An 18,280-nucleotide genomic window follows, 5' to 3' on the forward strand; every position below is an offset into this window, starting at 1 on the left:
GCTGGAAGTTTCTTCCTTTTTAAAGGGAGCTTTTCCTTCCCACTGTCGCCAAGTGCTACTTTATTGGCGGTTGTCTGATCGTTGGGGTTTTCTATAATAATTTTATGGCAAACAAATGTGTGTAGATATGTTGGACTATTTCCGTTTTACTTCTTTATCCATATGAACTAAAATATGATCATTTTGACAATGTTTCATGTTTACTAATCACAGAGTGAGATACTGTACGTGCATGGGTTTAAAGAGTGTAAAGATTTTGTTTCTCTTTTTTTTTACGTAACAAGTGTTTTGCAGTGATATAGCTTGTTAATTCATATGAGGCTTTTATCAAAAATCTGTTCCACATTTCCGATAATCCCAGTCATGTGTGGTTTCTCAGTAGTTTTTTTTTTTCTTATTTTGATCTAAATCAATCTTAGGCACTAAGATGGTGTTCTTATTTGGTGTGACTCAAGGACACTTGTGAAACATTTGCAGTTTCTGATGGGCACAAACTTGGTGCTGTGGGAACTGAACTTGTTATCTGTGAGTTTCTGTTCCATCTCCCACCCCTGCCCACCATGAAAAAGTCATAATCCATAGCTGACACCACGTGTCCTTGGCCTGTATCCTAGCTCTGAGCCAGGAGGAAGCCTCTAAAATAACACCCCCTTTGATGCTTTCATGCTAGCCCAAATAAAACCATGCCCGATTTACCGCAATGACACATATTAACTTATATGAAAGGATGTGCTTGTTTATGGAAGAGTAGAACTTGAATCCTACCTAAACACTAGGTACTCTCAGTAGATTATCACACTCCTAAGACAAATAGGTGGCTTTTCAAAATCTACCAGATGCAGATGAATACATTTTAATAATAAAACATTGTGCAATCAATACTACAATTTATCCAGTTTTTTATTGACCAACCATGAAGAAATCAAAACTGCACAGTCTCCCAGTCTCACCTCAAATCTCATTTCCAAGCAGACTGTTTGGCATTAACTTACTCCTAAATTCTCAAAGAGCATTGCACCTGGGTACTGTTGTTGGTACAGATGTAAAGGTGTCTGTTTTGTTTTTAAATTGTGCAATGAAAATAAAAGCTAATTTACTTTGTGACAAAAATTCAAAACTCCTGCTTGAACTTGTAGTTCTTATATAATTCTGCTGTGCGTGCATGTTTTAATTGGAAATTTGCTAATTACATTTGTTTCTTATTTGGCCAGTGTTCTACAGTAAAATCTAAATGTCTCAAATCAATATTTTAATGTAAACAAGGCAAACCATAAACTCAAAGGAATTACTTGTAGCAACAAAGTACAGCTGCTCTACAGTGCTTTTCAATCATGTCAGGATACGAGCATTTTAATAGTTGGCACCAGTACCAATAAAATACATAATTTTCAATACCCAAATGCAATAACAAAAAATAATTATCTCATGTTCTTAAATAGAAACTTCTTTATTAAAAAATTTGTTCTATCACTCTTGGCAGACCATTTATTTATTTTGTTGATGGGACCCAGACTGAAATGTTAGGATGGCTGGTGTAGGCTGTGTATTTGTTTAGCATTAGCCACTACATTTTCTCCTGGAACATAGCTGCTTTTGCAAATAAAATACTAGCAGGTATTTAAATCCATCCATCCATCCATCTTCATCCGCTTTATCCGAGGCCGGGTCGCGGGGGCAGCAGCCTAAGCAAAGAGGCCCAGACTTCCCTCTCCCCAGCCACCTCCTCCAGCTTATCCCGGGGAATACCAAGGCGTTCCCAGGCCAGCTGAGAGATATAATCTCTCCAGCGTGTCCTGGGTCTGCCCCGGGGCCTCCTCCCGGTGGGACATGCCTGGAGCACCTCACCCAGGAGGCGCCCAGGGGGCATCCTTGTCAGATGCCCGAACCACCTCAGCTGGCTCCTTTCGATGTGGAGCAGCAGCTGCTCTACTCTGAGGCCCTCCCGGATGGGGCCCGGCCGGGCACAGCCCGAAGAGGAGTCATGGGCCCATCCTCCCGCAGGCCCACCACCCGCAGGAGGCGCCATAGGGGTCGGGTGCATTGTGTTCCGGGTGGCGGCCAGGAGCGGAGGCCCTGGCGGACTGACCCCCGGCTGCCAAGACTGGCAATAGGGACAGGTATTTAAAGATTACATAAAAAAGGATAATGCTGTTGATGTTGTTGGATGTGGAACTCAAACTCATTCACCTTGAATTCTTTGAACAAATCGAGCTGCTGCTGTTTTTTTAGGTGCTTTTCTTTATTTGAAGTCTTTCCTTGTCTGAAAACTATGATAGGACTATTTGCATGTCTGTTTGTTGGTGTCCTTCTTCCTTCCTTTTACACTGTGAAGCACTTTGTGCAGCATAGACTGTTGGTAATGTGCTATATAAATAAACGTGACCTTGAGCTTCCTTCAGTATAGGTGTATGGTGCCTCCTTTCAGTACTGGAAGGAATGCAGCCTTGGTACATACCATAGTCTGTATAAAACAGGCTATACAGAGAAAACAAACAGATATGCTGGATTAGAACTGACAGAAATAATTATGCTGCTGATCAAACAGGTGATATGTGAGAAACATGGTCATTAGTTTTTTTCCCCAAACACTTTATACCCAGTTCTCCCCTCTTTTATTTAGACCCCTTCAGCGCTCCTCTCTTCCAGGTGTTTCTTCCTTTCTTCCTCTCTTCTTAAGTCTCCCTCCTCTGCAGTCCTATAGATGTCAATTGATCTGCCTTCTTCTGTCACTCTGTCAGTCTCTTCCTTTCCTTTGTTTGTGTTTGTCACTTCTTCCCTCTCCACTCCAGCTGTAATGAGTAAAGGTCAGCCTGTCTGCTCTCTCCTCTTGCGCTGTCAGTGTCCATGTCTGTTACTGAAGTACTTATTAGCTCTGGCCTTTAGCTGCTGCCCTAACAAGCAGGAAGCACAGCAAGAGAAAAGAAGATGACCTCAGACACGGTTAATTCAAGTGAAGTCACAAGTTTGTCAGCCAGGAGACTGCTGCTTTGTTTCTCAAGCTTTGCTTTATTCCCCCACATTTGCTTTTAGCCTTGGCTTTCACTCACTGCTTACTTTTTAGGCACCAAAAACAGATTAAATCTAGGAAAAAATCATTTCTTGGGTTACAGTATGCCCCTTCTAAAACACACATTGATAAATAATGATTACTCACATGGGTTAAACGTGACGCCAAGGTGTTCATTTGCATGGCTCTACCCATGAATGTGGTTTTTAAGTGCAAAAAAAGTTTATTTTTATTGATACCTGGATGCTTCTATCTCGCTGAAAACCAAAATGGGAATGACATCACACCCGAGTTCTGACATCAAAGTTCCAAGCTATCTGGATTGCAGCATTAGTTGTGGTTATACCACAGAGTTTCCTGCAACTTTCTACCAGGAGATTTTATTGCATGCTTTTTATTCATGCTTCTGTCTGCTGACAAGCTTTACTGAGATGCTGATTTCCTTTTCCAGCAGGACTTGGCATCTGCCCATAGTGCCAAAACTACTGCCAAATGGTTTGCTGACCATATTATTACTGTGCTGGCCAACAGCTCACCTGACCTGAACTCCACAGAGAATCGATGAGTGATTGTCAAAAAGAACCCACCCTAAAAATACAGAGAAGCTGAAAGCTGTTTTTAAAGCAACCCGGCCTTCAATAACACTTCTGCAGAACCACGCACTAATGCAGTCCACGCCACACTGCAGTGGGAATTTGCGGTACTAAGTACTAACGGTATAAACGAGTTGCTTTTCAGAGGTTTTCAACGCAGAACAGATTTCTCTGTTGAATTTTTTTTTCTCTTTTGGCTGATTTTAGGAAATATTATGTAAGCTATAATCACCTAAACTAAAACAATAAGGGCTTGAAATATTTCCCTTGTAATATATTTCCCTTTTAAGTTGTGATGAATATACATGTTTGCCTTTTTAAAATTAACTACAAATTAAAATAACTACTCTCTGTAACGTTGCTCAGCTGAACATTGACTTCTCTACTGTTCCTTGAGTTGAATGTTAGCATGTTGCCATGCATCTCACTTCATCTCATAGCAATCAACCAATTTGATGAAGAGATTTCAACATGCTGGCAGCGTGGATACTTTCTCATTGACACATTATACTGGGAGGCAGAATGGAACTGAGCCATTATTAAAGTTGTTAGATTTGTTTCTCCTTCAAGCTACAACTGAAAGTGTGGGCTGTTTTTTTAAAGGTCCATAATCTCTATGATCAGTTATGATGCTGACTGACATTACCAATCACTGCTGTACTTTAGCAATCTGTTCTGCAGCGTGCTATGTTGAACAATTCAAATGAAGTTCATGGCGGGTTGTGTTAACACAGTAAACTGATATAAGGAGGATTAATAATAGATGTGATAAAAAGACACTGTGTCCACTTTGGCAGTTTGAAAGAGTTTGTAGTATTGATTTACATTGTCCTAATAGCAGCATGACATCACTTTGACAACACAATCTCAACTGCTCTTCAGGGTGGCTGCGTTATTGTGTGTGTGTGTGTGTGGGTGTGGTGTGTATGTGTGCACCCTCAGTAGGGGAGAAATCCCTCCATCTGCTCCTTGGGCACCATGGATTTGCTTTGCCCTGACTCAGCACTTTTTATCAAGCTTACACACATGTAGACTCACAAACTCAGACACAGCCACTCAAACACACACACACACACACACACACACACACACACACACACACACACACACACACACACACACACACACACACACACACACACACACACACACACACACACACATACTCCATTGAGTCAGGGATACCAGCAGCATCCAAAGTAAAATAAAATCAGATTGCAGCTGTGTTAGTTATGGCAATGTCTCTGCAAAGGTTAGCAACTGCATCAAGGCACCACTCTTTGTGTCTGTGCCTTTCAGTCCTTTTCTGCCTTTGTTTCACTTTCTGGGCCAGTTCACTTCTTCACTCCCTTTCTCCAACCTACTCATCCTCTGCGACATGTTCCTAAATTTCCCAAATACAAACCCACTTGATTAACTGCAGTATTTTATATGACACAGTTCACACTCCTGCTGTGTGTTCCTGCCATCTTTCCTGTTTCAATCTACACCATTCTTTTTTCAAATCCAGATATTTTAATCTTTTCCCAAAACATTTCATTTGAAACATGAGCTTGAGGTGATTAGAGGTGATTGGATGCAACTAACTGTACTTATAGAAAAACAAATCATGGAGGCTCTCAGACTCAAACATCCCTGATGGAGTCTGGTGCATAAATATTCAGCAGCTTATTTCAGATAAGATATATTTTGTTTATGCCAGAAATTTTGAGAAATTACTGTGTTACAGCAGGCAAAACATTAAAAACACATACTAGCTCAATAAAATTGAGTACCACAAAACAAATATGTTGTTTCTCCTTATATGCTCTTATATTCAATATTCTAATCCAGATTCATTTAGATTTTTGCTTACTATGCATGACAGTGAGTTTTTCTTCTTTGATTAAGATGCCAAAGGATATTATAATCTGTGTGTGAATACTCCACGTTATTCTTTGTGGAACATTTAGTGAAATCAACTTTCACCTACTTTACTTTTGATTTCACTTCAACAACGAAGCTTGATAAAAACACTAAACAGTGATACATTGTCAAATATACCCCAACATTTTGTGATACTTAATTGGAGGGTGTATTGCTAGCTCTACTTAAACAGGTTTATTGCATTATATATTTTTTATTTGATTAATTTACTTGGATATTAAAGGTCCTTAGTTTTGAAAAATCCACCGTGATTTTTGTTTGTAGCTAAAAAAAAATCAACACTGGCAGGCAAAAAAAAGAAAAAAAGTCAACACTAGAAGAAATCCAAAAACGTATTTTTATAGCTGTACTTTTTGCACAAATAGCTGAGTTCAAAGGCTTCAAACTGAACAGTCATTTCCGTTCAGTTCAATTCAGCTTTGTTTATATAGCACCAAATCACCTCAAAGTGCTTTATATTGTAAGATAAAGACCCTACAGTAATAGAGAGAAAACCCCAATAATCAAATGACTCCCTATGAGTAAGCACTTTGTTGTCAGTGGGAAGGAAAAACTCCCTTTTAACAGGAAGACACCTGCAGGAGAACCATCCATCTGCTGCAACAGGTTGGAGTGAGCGTGACAAAAGATGCTCTATTGAAGAGAGCCAGATTAAAATTAAGTAATGATTAAATGTAGAGTGGTGTGTAAACACAAAGAGAGTGAGGGAAGAAGAAACACTCAGTGCATCATGGGAAGCCCCCAGCAACCTAGGCCGTTTGTAGTGCAGACAGGAGGTTAATCTGATCCAATCCTGAATATAAATATTATAAAATAGGAAAGTTTAATCCTAATTACAGTAGAATCCAAACTCGGAGCTGGTTCCATAGACGAGGTTCCGGAAAGATGAAGGCTCTCCCTCCCATACTCCTTTTAAATATCCTAGTAACCACAGGTAAGCCAGCAGTCCAATAGTAAAATGCTATGTTGGAGTTATATGCTACTATTAGGTCTTTAAGATTAGATGGCGCCTGACTGTTCAAGATTTTTTGATTCTAAATTTTAGAACATAGCTCAATAACCTTAGTTTTATCTGAATTCCCTTTGAAACAAGAAAATGTGCAGATCTAACTATAGACTATCAGCCTTCATTCTAATGAGGATTTCTAAATGAGTGCATTTAGGTATTATGACTCTGTCCTTCCAGTGTGCTGCTACCTCCACACTTGCATCTTCTTAAAAAAAATGGTATAGCAGTGTCAGACATACCACAGTGCTGATGGAAGTACCTATTTTAGACAACAGCATGAACACAGTGTGTGTTAGTCCCTTACATCCCTGAGTGTCCTCTCCAGCTGTTGCAACAGATGTTGCCCAGACAAAAATGGAGCACGTTACCCCTGGAAAATATGATAGTACTCTGCATGTCACTGGAGAACAGACAAAAGTTTCAGCTCAGTGATTTGTCTCATGTCAGAGAAGATATTTTAAGTGAAGTTGAATCACATTCACTTTCTCTCATATTGTCACCTTGGTGAGCTCATAAAAACCAGAACAGATCCATTAAATGGCAGGACAAATCTTGACACTTACTTGTGGAGATTCATAAATACCATTCTGGTGCTGCATCATCTAATCCATTTTTCTTCAAAGGGTTTGTGGCCCAGATATATCCCACTTAATGTCTTGAGGATTTATTAGTTATCATCATGAAACCAGGCAAATGTTGACATATTCTAGGGTTTTATGTCTGTGAGCATCTATGTGGACTTCAATCAAATCCAGAAAAGGGATGCACTATAATTGTACTGTGATTTGCAATATTTAAAGTTCAAAGCAGGGTCTCCTTATTATGAAGAAAATATTTACAAATGGAACATTAACTAATATACCTTTCCAGTAACTTAAACGCTCTCTGTGATGTTTCTGTCATCTCTGAAGGGATCTGCATTTTTGGCAAATAGTTTTTAAACTTCCCTTCAAGTCGATTAAAGGGAGCCAATGGCTTCTTGGCATCTTTGACCATCGTGACATTTTGTGATATGAAAAACCTGAAGATTTCATACTGAAGTGGCTGCCATGCTTGGATCCAGATATTTGAGCTGTTGAAGTATGCAGATTAGAAAACACCCATTTACCATTTTATAATCAATCTGAAGACTTAAGAATATCAAAAAAAAATGTATTGTACAAACCAAGAAATGCTTTAAAAGACAAAAACAGAATAAAATGGTGTGTTAAATCTTAATTTAGATACCTGAAGGCATCAACAGGCATTAGCGGATTATTGGTAATTTATGTTGCTGTCTTTGATTTCTTGTTCTTTAATGATTTCTCCAAATTGGCTGTTTGAACTGGTATTATTTCCATTCTTTTCATTTTTACTACTCACACTCATACAAATGTCTCAAGTCAGTCAAAAGTCACACAGCTCAGAGTTAATCAACGCTTAGGATGGTTATAGGCTGCAAACACAGAATAACAAGTGAAATGATTTTGACACCATTTACAGAGCCGTGGCTAACCAAACAGTCAAATAACACATGCTTGGATGGAGTATTAGTAATACCGTTTTGCAAATGTGATCCACAATACTAACTTATGCATGTGAACAGTGGTCAGCTGGTCAGATTAGTTAATCACCACCTGACTGGTCAAACCTTACACCAATGACTTTTTATGCTAATGTTTTCACACACAAACACAGAGCATTTTTTTCACTGTCGACCGTAACTGCTTTTTGCCTGAACTTCATCTTGATCTTAAACCAGGTCTTCTTGTTAAAATATAATATTTACCTTATGATAACCATAGTGCCTGCAGTGTGACTGTGTAAGAGTCGTGGTCCCACAACAAGAATAATACTCACACTAAGTTTACACTAACCGCGTATACCCATTATTATAATCCACTCTTTGTTTTTGTCCCCTGTGCAGGAGCTGGAGGTTGGTCTCCTCTGGTCTCAGACCGATACCAGTGGTTGGAGGTGGACCTGGGGAGGAGAACCCAAATCACTGCTGTTGCCACGCAGGGCCGCTACGGCAGCTCTGATTGGCTCACGGCCTATCTGTTGATGTTCAGTGACACAGGACACAACTGGAGACAACACCGGCAGGAAGACAGCTTAGGGGTAACTCTTCTTCCGGTGGCAGGATTACATAGTAGTGTTGGGTGTGCAACATATTTGTGCAGTCACCTGATGGGAGTATGGATGTCCATGTCGATCCATCATCTTGTTGTAGAAAAGTACATATTTTTTAACTGATCGTGACAAGATCATAGATATTTAACAAAAAGTGCACACAAAAAGAAACCCCCCACATGTGTTATATAATACAGATTTTAACAGCTAAAAATACAGTTTGTCCAGGCAGTGACACTCTACAATCACACACAGTTGACCTAACTGTCATAGACATTATTTAACATTATCTGTGGGGACTGGTGCTGCCTGCAGCAACATGGCGTGCACACCAGGAGCCTTTCACTATTTATTAATAATACATGGAACAATGAAAGGAACTTGGGCAGGAGTCTGTTGACGGTGTGGGTCTGCTGTCAGACAGTTTAGCCTGTGCTGACAGGAGGTTGGTGCTGTTATGAGAAAGACCGCCTGGCGTAGAAAAACTCCCAGCTTTGATGCCTGAAAGCTGTCCATCACCAGTCTGCAAGCAGGTCGCTGAATGGGCGCTTTCGAGCTCAGCCGCTTTCGATAAGTGTGGCGGCTCTTAAAATGTAAATGTGCAGAAGAAATTGGTGAGAAAGCTCGCTGAGAAAAGCACGCAGTGACTTAAGTACCTAGTGTTGCGGTTGCTTTACGTCTAAATATATTCCCCATTTCTTTTTCTCTCTTTAATTTTTTATTTTTCCAGTGTTGTTTCAATAAAAAAGAGAATACTAGACTGGGAGAATGACTGATCACCAATGAGCAAAGTACAGATGTCAGAATGACAGGCAGCCATGCAAACCTCGACTGACTGAACAACATTTGATATGTCACGCGTATCCTCCCTTCTGTGTGGAAGAAAGTGCAGCTTTCACTACAGCAGCAACCCAAAGAAAACTTTTTTTCCCCTCACATTTGACTGGGTACAACTTTTTCACAGTGAAGGATACAAACTCTCCAAAGCCCTTCAAGTCATCACTAAAGAACACACTCCTTGTAGCTTAAAAACATGTTGATTTGACAGTCAGCATGAAAGGCGGTGAATCCACATCAGCTTTTAGAGCACTTTTAAAGCTTCGTCAGGCTTGCTTAGCATCTCTGTGATGGTGAGAATTTTACTGCAAAAACAGCTGCATCAGTCACAGCTTCTCACTGACTTGTGAGGTAAAGGTAGAAACAAAGTCTCTACTCAGGTTACTTTCATTTATTTGATGGTTAGAGTCACTAACTACTTCATGGATTAAAAATAGAATAAAATTAGATCCCATCATCAAGCAAGTTGCATGTGGAGTCTTACTTTATGATGCCACATGTTTCAAATGTTTTAAAGTGTGATTCAAAAGGAGACTGTGCCTATAGAAAACAAACACAAAAATGACATTAATTAACCTTTTATCATTCACTCTTACTTTTTTGGATGTTTTCTTGAAGTCCCAATCTGACCATTTGCATTTCACCATTTTTCTTCAAACTTGAGTATGCACTAACTTGTTGTGGGCGGGTCTTCCATCCATGATCATGACCTATCCTTCCCCATCATTCTGCAACAAAGGAGTGGCTAAAGGAGAAGCACATTAAGCTCATGGAGTGGCCCAGCCAGTCTTCAGACTTCAGTCAGCTAGAAAATCTGCAGAGAGAGATGACATTTTCGGTGACATAAAAATCAAATTAGAACTTTCATGTAATGTGTTTTATTTCTAGGTTTTTTCACTGATATTCTGTCTCTCTCCATTATGAAACTACCAAAGAGACTGTTCATTCCTTTAGAAGTAAGCAAACTTACAAGTTCAGCAAGTGATCAAAGAATTGTTACCCCCACTGTACAGTATATCTCTGGCTTCAACCCAGATACCAAACAGCAATCTCAAATCCTAAAGAAAGCACATCATGTCAGAAGCATGACCAAGACAATACTTGTCATTAAATTCGACCTTTAAGGAGTTATGCACTATGAAGGCATCCCTCAGCATCCCCAGGATTTCCTGTGCCACAAACATGCTTCTGGGATGCGATCCAAACATTGCCGGAAAACCAGACCACCATAAGAGGTATATCTGATTTTGGCCCATAGGGTGGCAGGCACAAGAGTTTGGTTGAGATTTAAAAGTCAGTGCGTCATTTAGAAGTTTTTTTTAAAGCCCACTTATGATAATTTACCTCCCTGATAAAGTAAAGAGGAGTAAATGAGGTTAACAAAGCTGGCAACTCTCCTCAGAACTTCCTAAGGAGCAAAAGTCATTAGCATGGCAACAAGTATATTTCAGCAAACACCCTATTTAATAGTGAATAATCTAGCTTCACTGTGGGCAGCTATGCAGTGAAATTCCTATGTTGACTGACATGTCACTTGAATAACGTGTCTGCCAACATTATTATACTGCTGATTCCAAACGTTCTTTTCTTGTAGCTCCTTTTAATGAAAGACTTTATTGCATAATTCAGTATTTTTATATTGTCTTGGTGGTACCAACTACGCCAGGCACAGTTCCTCTGCGATTCCTTTGTCATGCCCTCTCATCCTCTTCTTCGACTCATTCTCTAGCCATTCCTCTCTCCTTGACTGAAGGCTTGTCAGAGGCTACTCATATTTCAAAAGATGCTCAGGCAAGTAAATGAGATGCTGCTCTCCTCAGCAGGAAACAGAGCCATTTGTTGAGCTTAACGCTCTGCTGGCCAGCCGGCTCAGCCCTTGAAGATGGCACTGAGATCACAATTATGCAGTGCCAGAGAAGCCAATTTCTCTCACACAGTTACATCGGTACACCCTCAGCTGAGTTTCTCACACAAACACACAGGTAGCATCACACAAGCGCTCCAGATAGGACACAAGCAAATGACATGCACAGGAACACATGGACACCTACTCTATACCGTATATGCAGCTTGTTCTTCTTGTTTTCTTCTTACACATATTATTGCAGGTGTTTCTCTGTGTGTGTGAGCCCTGCTGGATTCCCACAGGCAGCTGATTGGGAAAAATAGAAGCCATTAGTCTTTTAAAGAGAGGCTTGCTACGGAGACAGAATAGGTCCAAGTTATTGATCACTGGACAGAGATGAGGGAGAGGGAGAGACATTATCATTACTTAGGATCAATGGCTTCGGTGAGTTCAGAGTTTGAAAATGAAGATGGTCTCAGGGCAGAGGAGGTTTGGGAGACTTTTTCTTTCCACTGACAAAGAGATTTTCAGCCCTCGAATATGTAAAACTTTCAATGTATAATGGTCCTATCTAGCTTTTAGTCACCATTATGAACACTTGATGAGAAGCATATCTATCTGCTTTCCTGATAGAGGCATCACCCTTTAGTGTTTGTTATTGCTATTACATCATTATTACATTATTACATTGTTGTTGCAGCAATCAGCTGACTGAGACAGAGTGTAAGAATGAAGAAAACGGTAACTGTAACAAACATGTAACTGTATTGTTGCAGGCTTTTCCAGGTAACAGTAATGCTGACACTGTAGTCCAGTACAAACTGGAGCAGCCGGTCATAGCTCGCTTTCTTCGTTTAATCCCACTGGACTGGAACCCCAGTGGGAGGATTGGCCTCAGACTGGAAATATATGGATGTCGATATAGTAAGTAACTGTGAATTAAGTGTTATGTTATAGCAATTATAAATATATCCAATGTTTATTTTATCATAGAATATTTTGACCTTAAGTAACATATAATTATGTTATCAACAGTTAGTTGGTCTTGATTGCCTGTCTTGAAGTCTTTAATGCCCGACTGGCTTCAACTCATTTTGAATGCTAAAAATGTAAATGTGTTGTGGCATTAAAAGTGTCTTCTTTTAAAATATTACAAATGGCAGTTTTGGCTTGTTATTGTATTACAAGTATTTTGCTAGCAGCTAGTTTTGTATCTTAGAATGTAAAGTCAAACTTTAGTCAATTAATTAAAATCTTGATTTGTTGGATTAAATCTACACAGATTATCTCTATCAAATTTGGATTATGGTGTTTAAATGTGGTGCGGAAAAATAAGAAATGGTCCCTGGAACACCTTGAAAGTTATATTAATCCTGTAGCATTATATACAGAACAAGATTGTTCATTGTTTTTTAGAAAAATAGATTTAAAATACTCCCACACACATAGGCTTTGGTTTGATTTTGCTCTGGTGTGTGATGTGAGTCATACAAACCTTTTGCAGTCAATTTAGAAACCATTAGTTCTTAGAAAAATAAGCAGTGCTATTCAAACACTAAGCCATGCACTAGAATTATTGGGTGTTGTGTGTGAGATGTACAGAGAACACATGGTTTTAATACAGAGTGCAATACGAATTGAAACAATAGAAATGTACATGCAAAATGCCTTCAAGCAATCCAAGCATTTCAAGGCAGCAGCAGCAAGCTTTGCTTCTTTGTAACTGACTTAACTAAATGTCAGCCCTGTTACTTTGTGTTGTACCCTACCTATAATAAAGCTATGGTTTGTAAAACTGTACTTCTGTGACAACAGGGCTTAAATTCAACTAGTGAAGCCTACTGATCAATCGCAATCGCCTCTTTATTTTAAAATATACTAAAGAAGTTTCACAAATCGAACATAGCATTGAACATAGCACCAAAAGGAATGGTCAACTCTGGGCTAAATCATATGGAAAAGTGATGTTAATGGAGTTAAATGTGCTTGCTGAGTAAATAATTTCACCAAGAGATCCAAATCTGTCTAGAAATATCTTACAATTCTGTGAAATTCATGATGTTAGAAAAATGGTGGCAAAGACAGAGTTTGCACAGTTGTGTTAGTATTTGGTGCTAGTATGTTATTTAAAATGAATGAAATGTAAAGAATAAAACTTTTCCCTCTCCCACTTAATTTTGTTCTGTAGCTTCTAGCGTGGCAAGCTTTGATGGGAGCAGAAGTAGCCTGGTCTACAGACTGAGTGTGAGGGCAAGCTGGACTGTGATGGAGACTATTTCTTTGAAGTTTAAAACCCTGAAGAATTCTGGGACACTGCTCCATGCAGAGGGACAGCGAGATCACAGCCTCACGTTGGTGCTCGAGAAAGGAAAGCTGCTACTCTACCACCTACAGGGTAGGACACCGGTCTCAAAGAGCTACAGACATAAATTAATGCTTTGTTGTGTTTTCTTACATGATAAACATAACCCCAATAATGCTGAATCATTCTGCGAAATTGCAGTTTATAGTGATATTGCCTAATTGGTTGTGCAAGATAAATATATTCACTCTGTTTAAATCAGGTCTTTTATGCATGTGTAGCTTGTCATGCTGAGACACACATTGTTGGAAAGGTGTGACAATGGCACTGCCATCATTTGAACAGGCAGCGGTAGCATCACATATACAGAAAGTCTGTGGTCCCAAAGGACTAGCACTAGCATTAGCTGCCAAGCTCTCTAAGAAGCCTCCTGTGACAACATTAGTTTAAACCCCAGCACGAGTCCTTCTGTAGGTATTTTCCCCGAGTCTGTGTTGTCCATCTGTTACTGCTGAATGTTTGTAATTTACATATATATATATGTGTGTGTGTGTATATAGTGTGACCCCTCAGCTTCCCACTGGATGTACTGATGGTATAAATTTGACCTCTAACCTGTAAGGGTCCTATTAGTGTCCAGAAAGACATAAAGGAGGGTACGCTTTAGGGCAGTCCAACTGATTTAACAAATTACTTGTTAAGATTTACCCTTTTGGGAAAAACCGTACCTGTCAGAGGGACTTTGTCTGCTGTGATGACGTGTGTTTTGATCTTAATAGTGTGCCTGATTGTCATGTTGTCATACTATATAATCAGGGACTATTTTGCACTCCTCAAACAGTTTGCAAGCAACATATTCACACCAACTGAACATGGTAATGTTTTTGGAAGGACCAAATCAGCAGTGATCGACTTCCTGAGGACAATGACTGAAACTCTGTGCTGGAGAGTGAGTGAAACTTCCGATGTTTGAATTGAATTCAATATTTTGGAAGTTCCTTGAGCCAACTGCACTGGCAAACTCTGCAGCTCCACTCATCTGTTCATTTATTTTTCTTTCATTGTTTAGTTCTGCGAGTAAATGTCAGCTAAACACGCAAACTGTACAGCATAATTATGCACTCACTCAGGGTCCAGAGCTTCCAAAATCCCTTCTGTGTATAGCAAATTTAATATCTTGCATGTTTTGTTCCTATAATGAAATGGAACAAGCTTGAAGTCACTCTCAACCCATCTGCTGGTTCACTTGCATGTTTGTCAGAAACAATTTTGGGAAATACCTCTGATTCAATTTTGATGAAACTCAGGGGAATTATGGTTCTTTCTACATATGCCTTTTAGCTCACTACAGTGCTTGTTTGTTTATCCATATGTCTCAAGCTAATTAGAAAGAGTGCTATATGTCTAACTCTGAAAAAGTTGGGATGCTTTGTAAAATGTAAATGAAAACAGAATGCAGTCATTTGAAAATCTCAAAAGCCATATTTTATTCACTGTAGAACATAAAACCATATTAATTGTTTTCCAATAAATATTAGCTTATTTTGAATTTCATAGCAACTAATTAAAATAACTGGCAACTGATCAGTAACATGACTGTGCATAAAAAGAGCATCTTAGTAAGGCAGAGTTTCTCATAAGGTAAGATGGGCAGAGGATCACTAATCTGTAAATTGTGTATTTCACAATAATGCTCATCAACATAAAATTGACTATGAATATGTCATCATGTACAGTACATAACATCATAAAAATATTCAAAAAATCTGGAGAAATCTCTGTGTGCAAAGGAAAGGACACAAAATCAATATTGGATGCATGTGATCTTTGGGGCTTCTAGGGCACCATATTAAAAACAGGCATGATATTGTTATGGAAATCACTGCACAGCTTGGGAAGACTTCCAAAATTCATTGTCTCTGAACACTGGTTACTGTGCTGTCCACAGGTACAGGTTAAAGCTTTATCATTCAAAGAAGAAGCCACTGCCTGAACAGTAGTGATGGGTCGTTCGCGAACGAAATGGCTCTTAGAGCCGACTCTTTGACATGAACGATGCGAGCCGGCTCCTTATCGCGAGCCGTCACGTGGGGTTTTTTTTTTCTTTCTCTCAGCCTCTCTCTTGCACTTTTTTTCCGCTTCACTCTGCACGCGAGCCTTGTGCTTTACGCTGGGCAGAGGGGGGAGGGGCGGTAGTTACACTCAGTAGCACAGGAACAGAGCCAGAGGGAGAGAGAGAGAAAGAGAGCCAGGGACAACAACATCACATTAGAAAGGTATAGTAATCATCCACAACTATTTTCGGTTGCAGATGATAAAGGATTCAGAAAGTTTATTCATGCGGGCCCATATGACAGAGAATATGCATGTTCTTTTTGTTTTCATATTATAATTTATATTTAATTGTGTTGTGGTTTGCAGTGTTTTGTGTTGTTTTCACTTTAAATTTGTAAAAGGAAACAGCTGAAAATTTAAATGGTTAAAAGTTGAAATGTGAATAGTTGATTTTTGTATTATATGATTTATTTATTACATTTTATGTGGAGTGAATAAATAAAAGTATATTTACGGTGGCCCCTAGAGACAAAGCACATATAAACTTCAAATCACGTACGAACTCTGAAGCATGTACAAACTCCAAAACACATAAAAACATGTACAAACTCCGAAGCACATAAAAACTCAGAAGCACATAAAAACTCAAAACACGTACAAAAGACAACAGAAGTGCTCCAGGATGCTGGGCGCAGTGTTGAGCTTTTGTTATCTTGTGGCTACACAAGCCAGCAAGTACCAACGACCAGATTTGGTGTGTGATAGTAACAGGTAAATGAACTTTTTTTTAAATTATTTGAATATATATGAGTGCCTGTGTATAAATACACAAACAATACACACATGCTTTCAATTGTGTAATTTAAGTGATCTAGTAGCTCTGCTTTGGAAGTTTAGTTCATGCTAGAAATGTGTTTTGGAGATTGTACATGTTTTGTCTCTAGGGGCCACCGCATATATTTATATATAAACATATATAAATAAAACCACTTTTTTTTAAATTAGTAATTCCTTTTGTGCATAATTTTATATTATTGTTAATAATAAATTAATTAAAGCAACAAAACAACCTGAAGAGCCGGTTCGGAGCCTCTTTTTAGTGAGCAGAACCGAAAGAGCCGGATCTCTAAAAAGAGCCGGAAATCCCATCACTACTGAACAGTATCCAGAAAGGTCCCCAATCTCTCTGGGCCAAAGCTGAATTAAAATGCACACATGCTACTATCCCATCCAGACAATACCTTTTCAGGGAAAATCTTGCACATTTCAGCAGGATTCCTAAACCTCACACTGCATCTATTACAGCAGCACGGCTTCATAATGGAAGTCTGGGAGCTAACCTGACCTGTAGTCCAGACCTTTCACGAACTGAAAACATCTGATACATCACGAAACAAACAAACGAACAAACAAAAAAAATGCCACGAAGAACATCCAGGACTTTTGAGCAGCTTGAACCCTCTATCAGACAAGATTAGGACAACATTCCTCTCACAGGAATCCAGCAGTCAGTCTCCTCCGTTTCCAGATGTTGTTAGAAGAACACGGCATCCTACACAGTGGGAAACATGGCCCTTTCCCAACTTTTTTAACGTGTTGTTCAAAATGAAGAAATACTTTTTTTTTTTTTAAAAAAAGGATACATCTGATATGTCCTATATTTAATCTATTGTGATTAAAATATGGGTCTGTGACATTTGCAAATCAATTCTTTATTTACATTTGTTTACACAGCGTCCCTACTGTTGTTATCTGGATTTGTACATATCTGGCAGATACAGTCAATCAGAATGTTGGTGATTGACTGTCAAGAAGGAACTTGTGTTTAGCTTTGTTCTTTTCTTGTCTTGTTTGTCTCACTGATTCTTAGCTATTCCCAGACTCTTCGCCTCTATCTAGTGGGGGGTCTCACTTTCTGGCCGTTTCTCTCCCAGCTTGACATCCTCATCTCTCTCTTTTAATCTATAATATATGATGGATGCTATAAACATGTGTCAAGGATGAACACTGTGGAGCACAGTGGGTTAGCATAACATAACCCACTGCCTGTGTGGAAGCTAATGAAGGTAAAATGTTGTGATGACCATGAAGCTACAGACACAGGACTCAAAAGCACAACTTAGAGAGATAGAATTAAAAGTAAAAAAAAATAAAATAAACACTCTTCACTTTAACAAAAAAGTTTGGTAATCACTCAGCCGCTGACAGGGACCAGGCCATGGCAGTACAGGGAATCTGGGAAGTCAAATTCCCTAAAAATGTACACTGGGAACTAGAGGCTGGAGCACACAATACAGTCTGGCACAGAAAGAGAGGTACAACCATATTAAATAAACTCTGGGAATGGCACAATGAGGCACAGATGACACTCATGATGGTGGAGATGACACAACACTGAAGTGCCTAAAACACGTGTATTAAAATAAAATAGGAAACCATGATGAATGACAGGAAAATAGAAAACATGACCCAAGGTGCAAGGCGAGACATCGTGTGTGCGTATCTGGCGTAAACAAGGTTAAACCTGAGGTGCTGTTGGACTGCCAGCCTGTCGTATTATCACCATATGGCAAAGCTCTCATCAACCGTGCCA

The 18,280-nt window shown here is 39.3% G+C and overlaps 1 protein-coding gene across 1 annotated transcript in view; it reads left to right on the forward strand.

Annotated features, from left to right (window-relative positions):
• Nucleotides 1-18,280, forward strand: part of LOC146649291 (contactin-associated protein-like 4) — a 110,491-nt gene that overhangs the window by 31,001 nt on the left and 61,210 nt on the right. Inside the window, exons 3-5 of the mRNA XM_085386768.1 lie at nt 8,442-8,635; nt 12,107-12,254; nt 13,519-13,725. Of these exons, the coding sequence (XP_085242894.1) occupies nt 8,442-8,635; nt 12,107-12,254; nt 13,519-13,725 (549 nt within the window). The remainder of the gene's footprint in view (nt 1-8,441; nt 8,636-12,106; nt 12,255-13,518; nt 13,726-18,280) is intronic.

The sequence above is a fragment of the Rhamphochromis longiceps genome, linkage group LG17 (genome assembly GCF_057381845.1).
Source record: "Rhamphochromis longiceps isolate RC_006_pf linkage group LG17, R_longiceps_female_GT1.1, whole genome shotgun sequence".
Classification (NCBI taxonomy): domain Eukaryota; kingdom Metazoa; phylum Chordata; class Actinopteri; order Cichliformes; family Cichlidae; genus Rhamphochromis; species Rhamphochromis longiceps.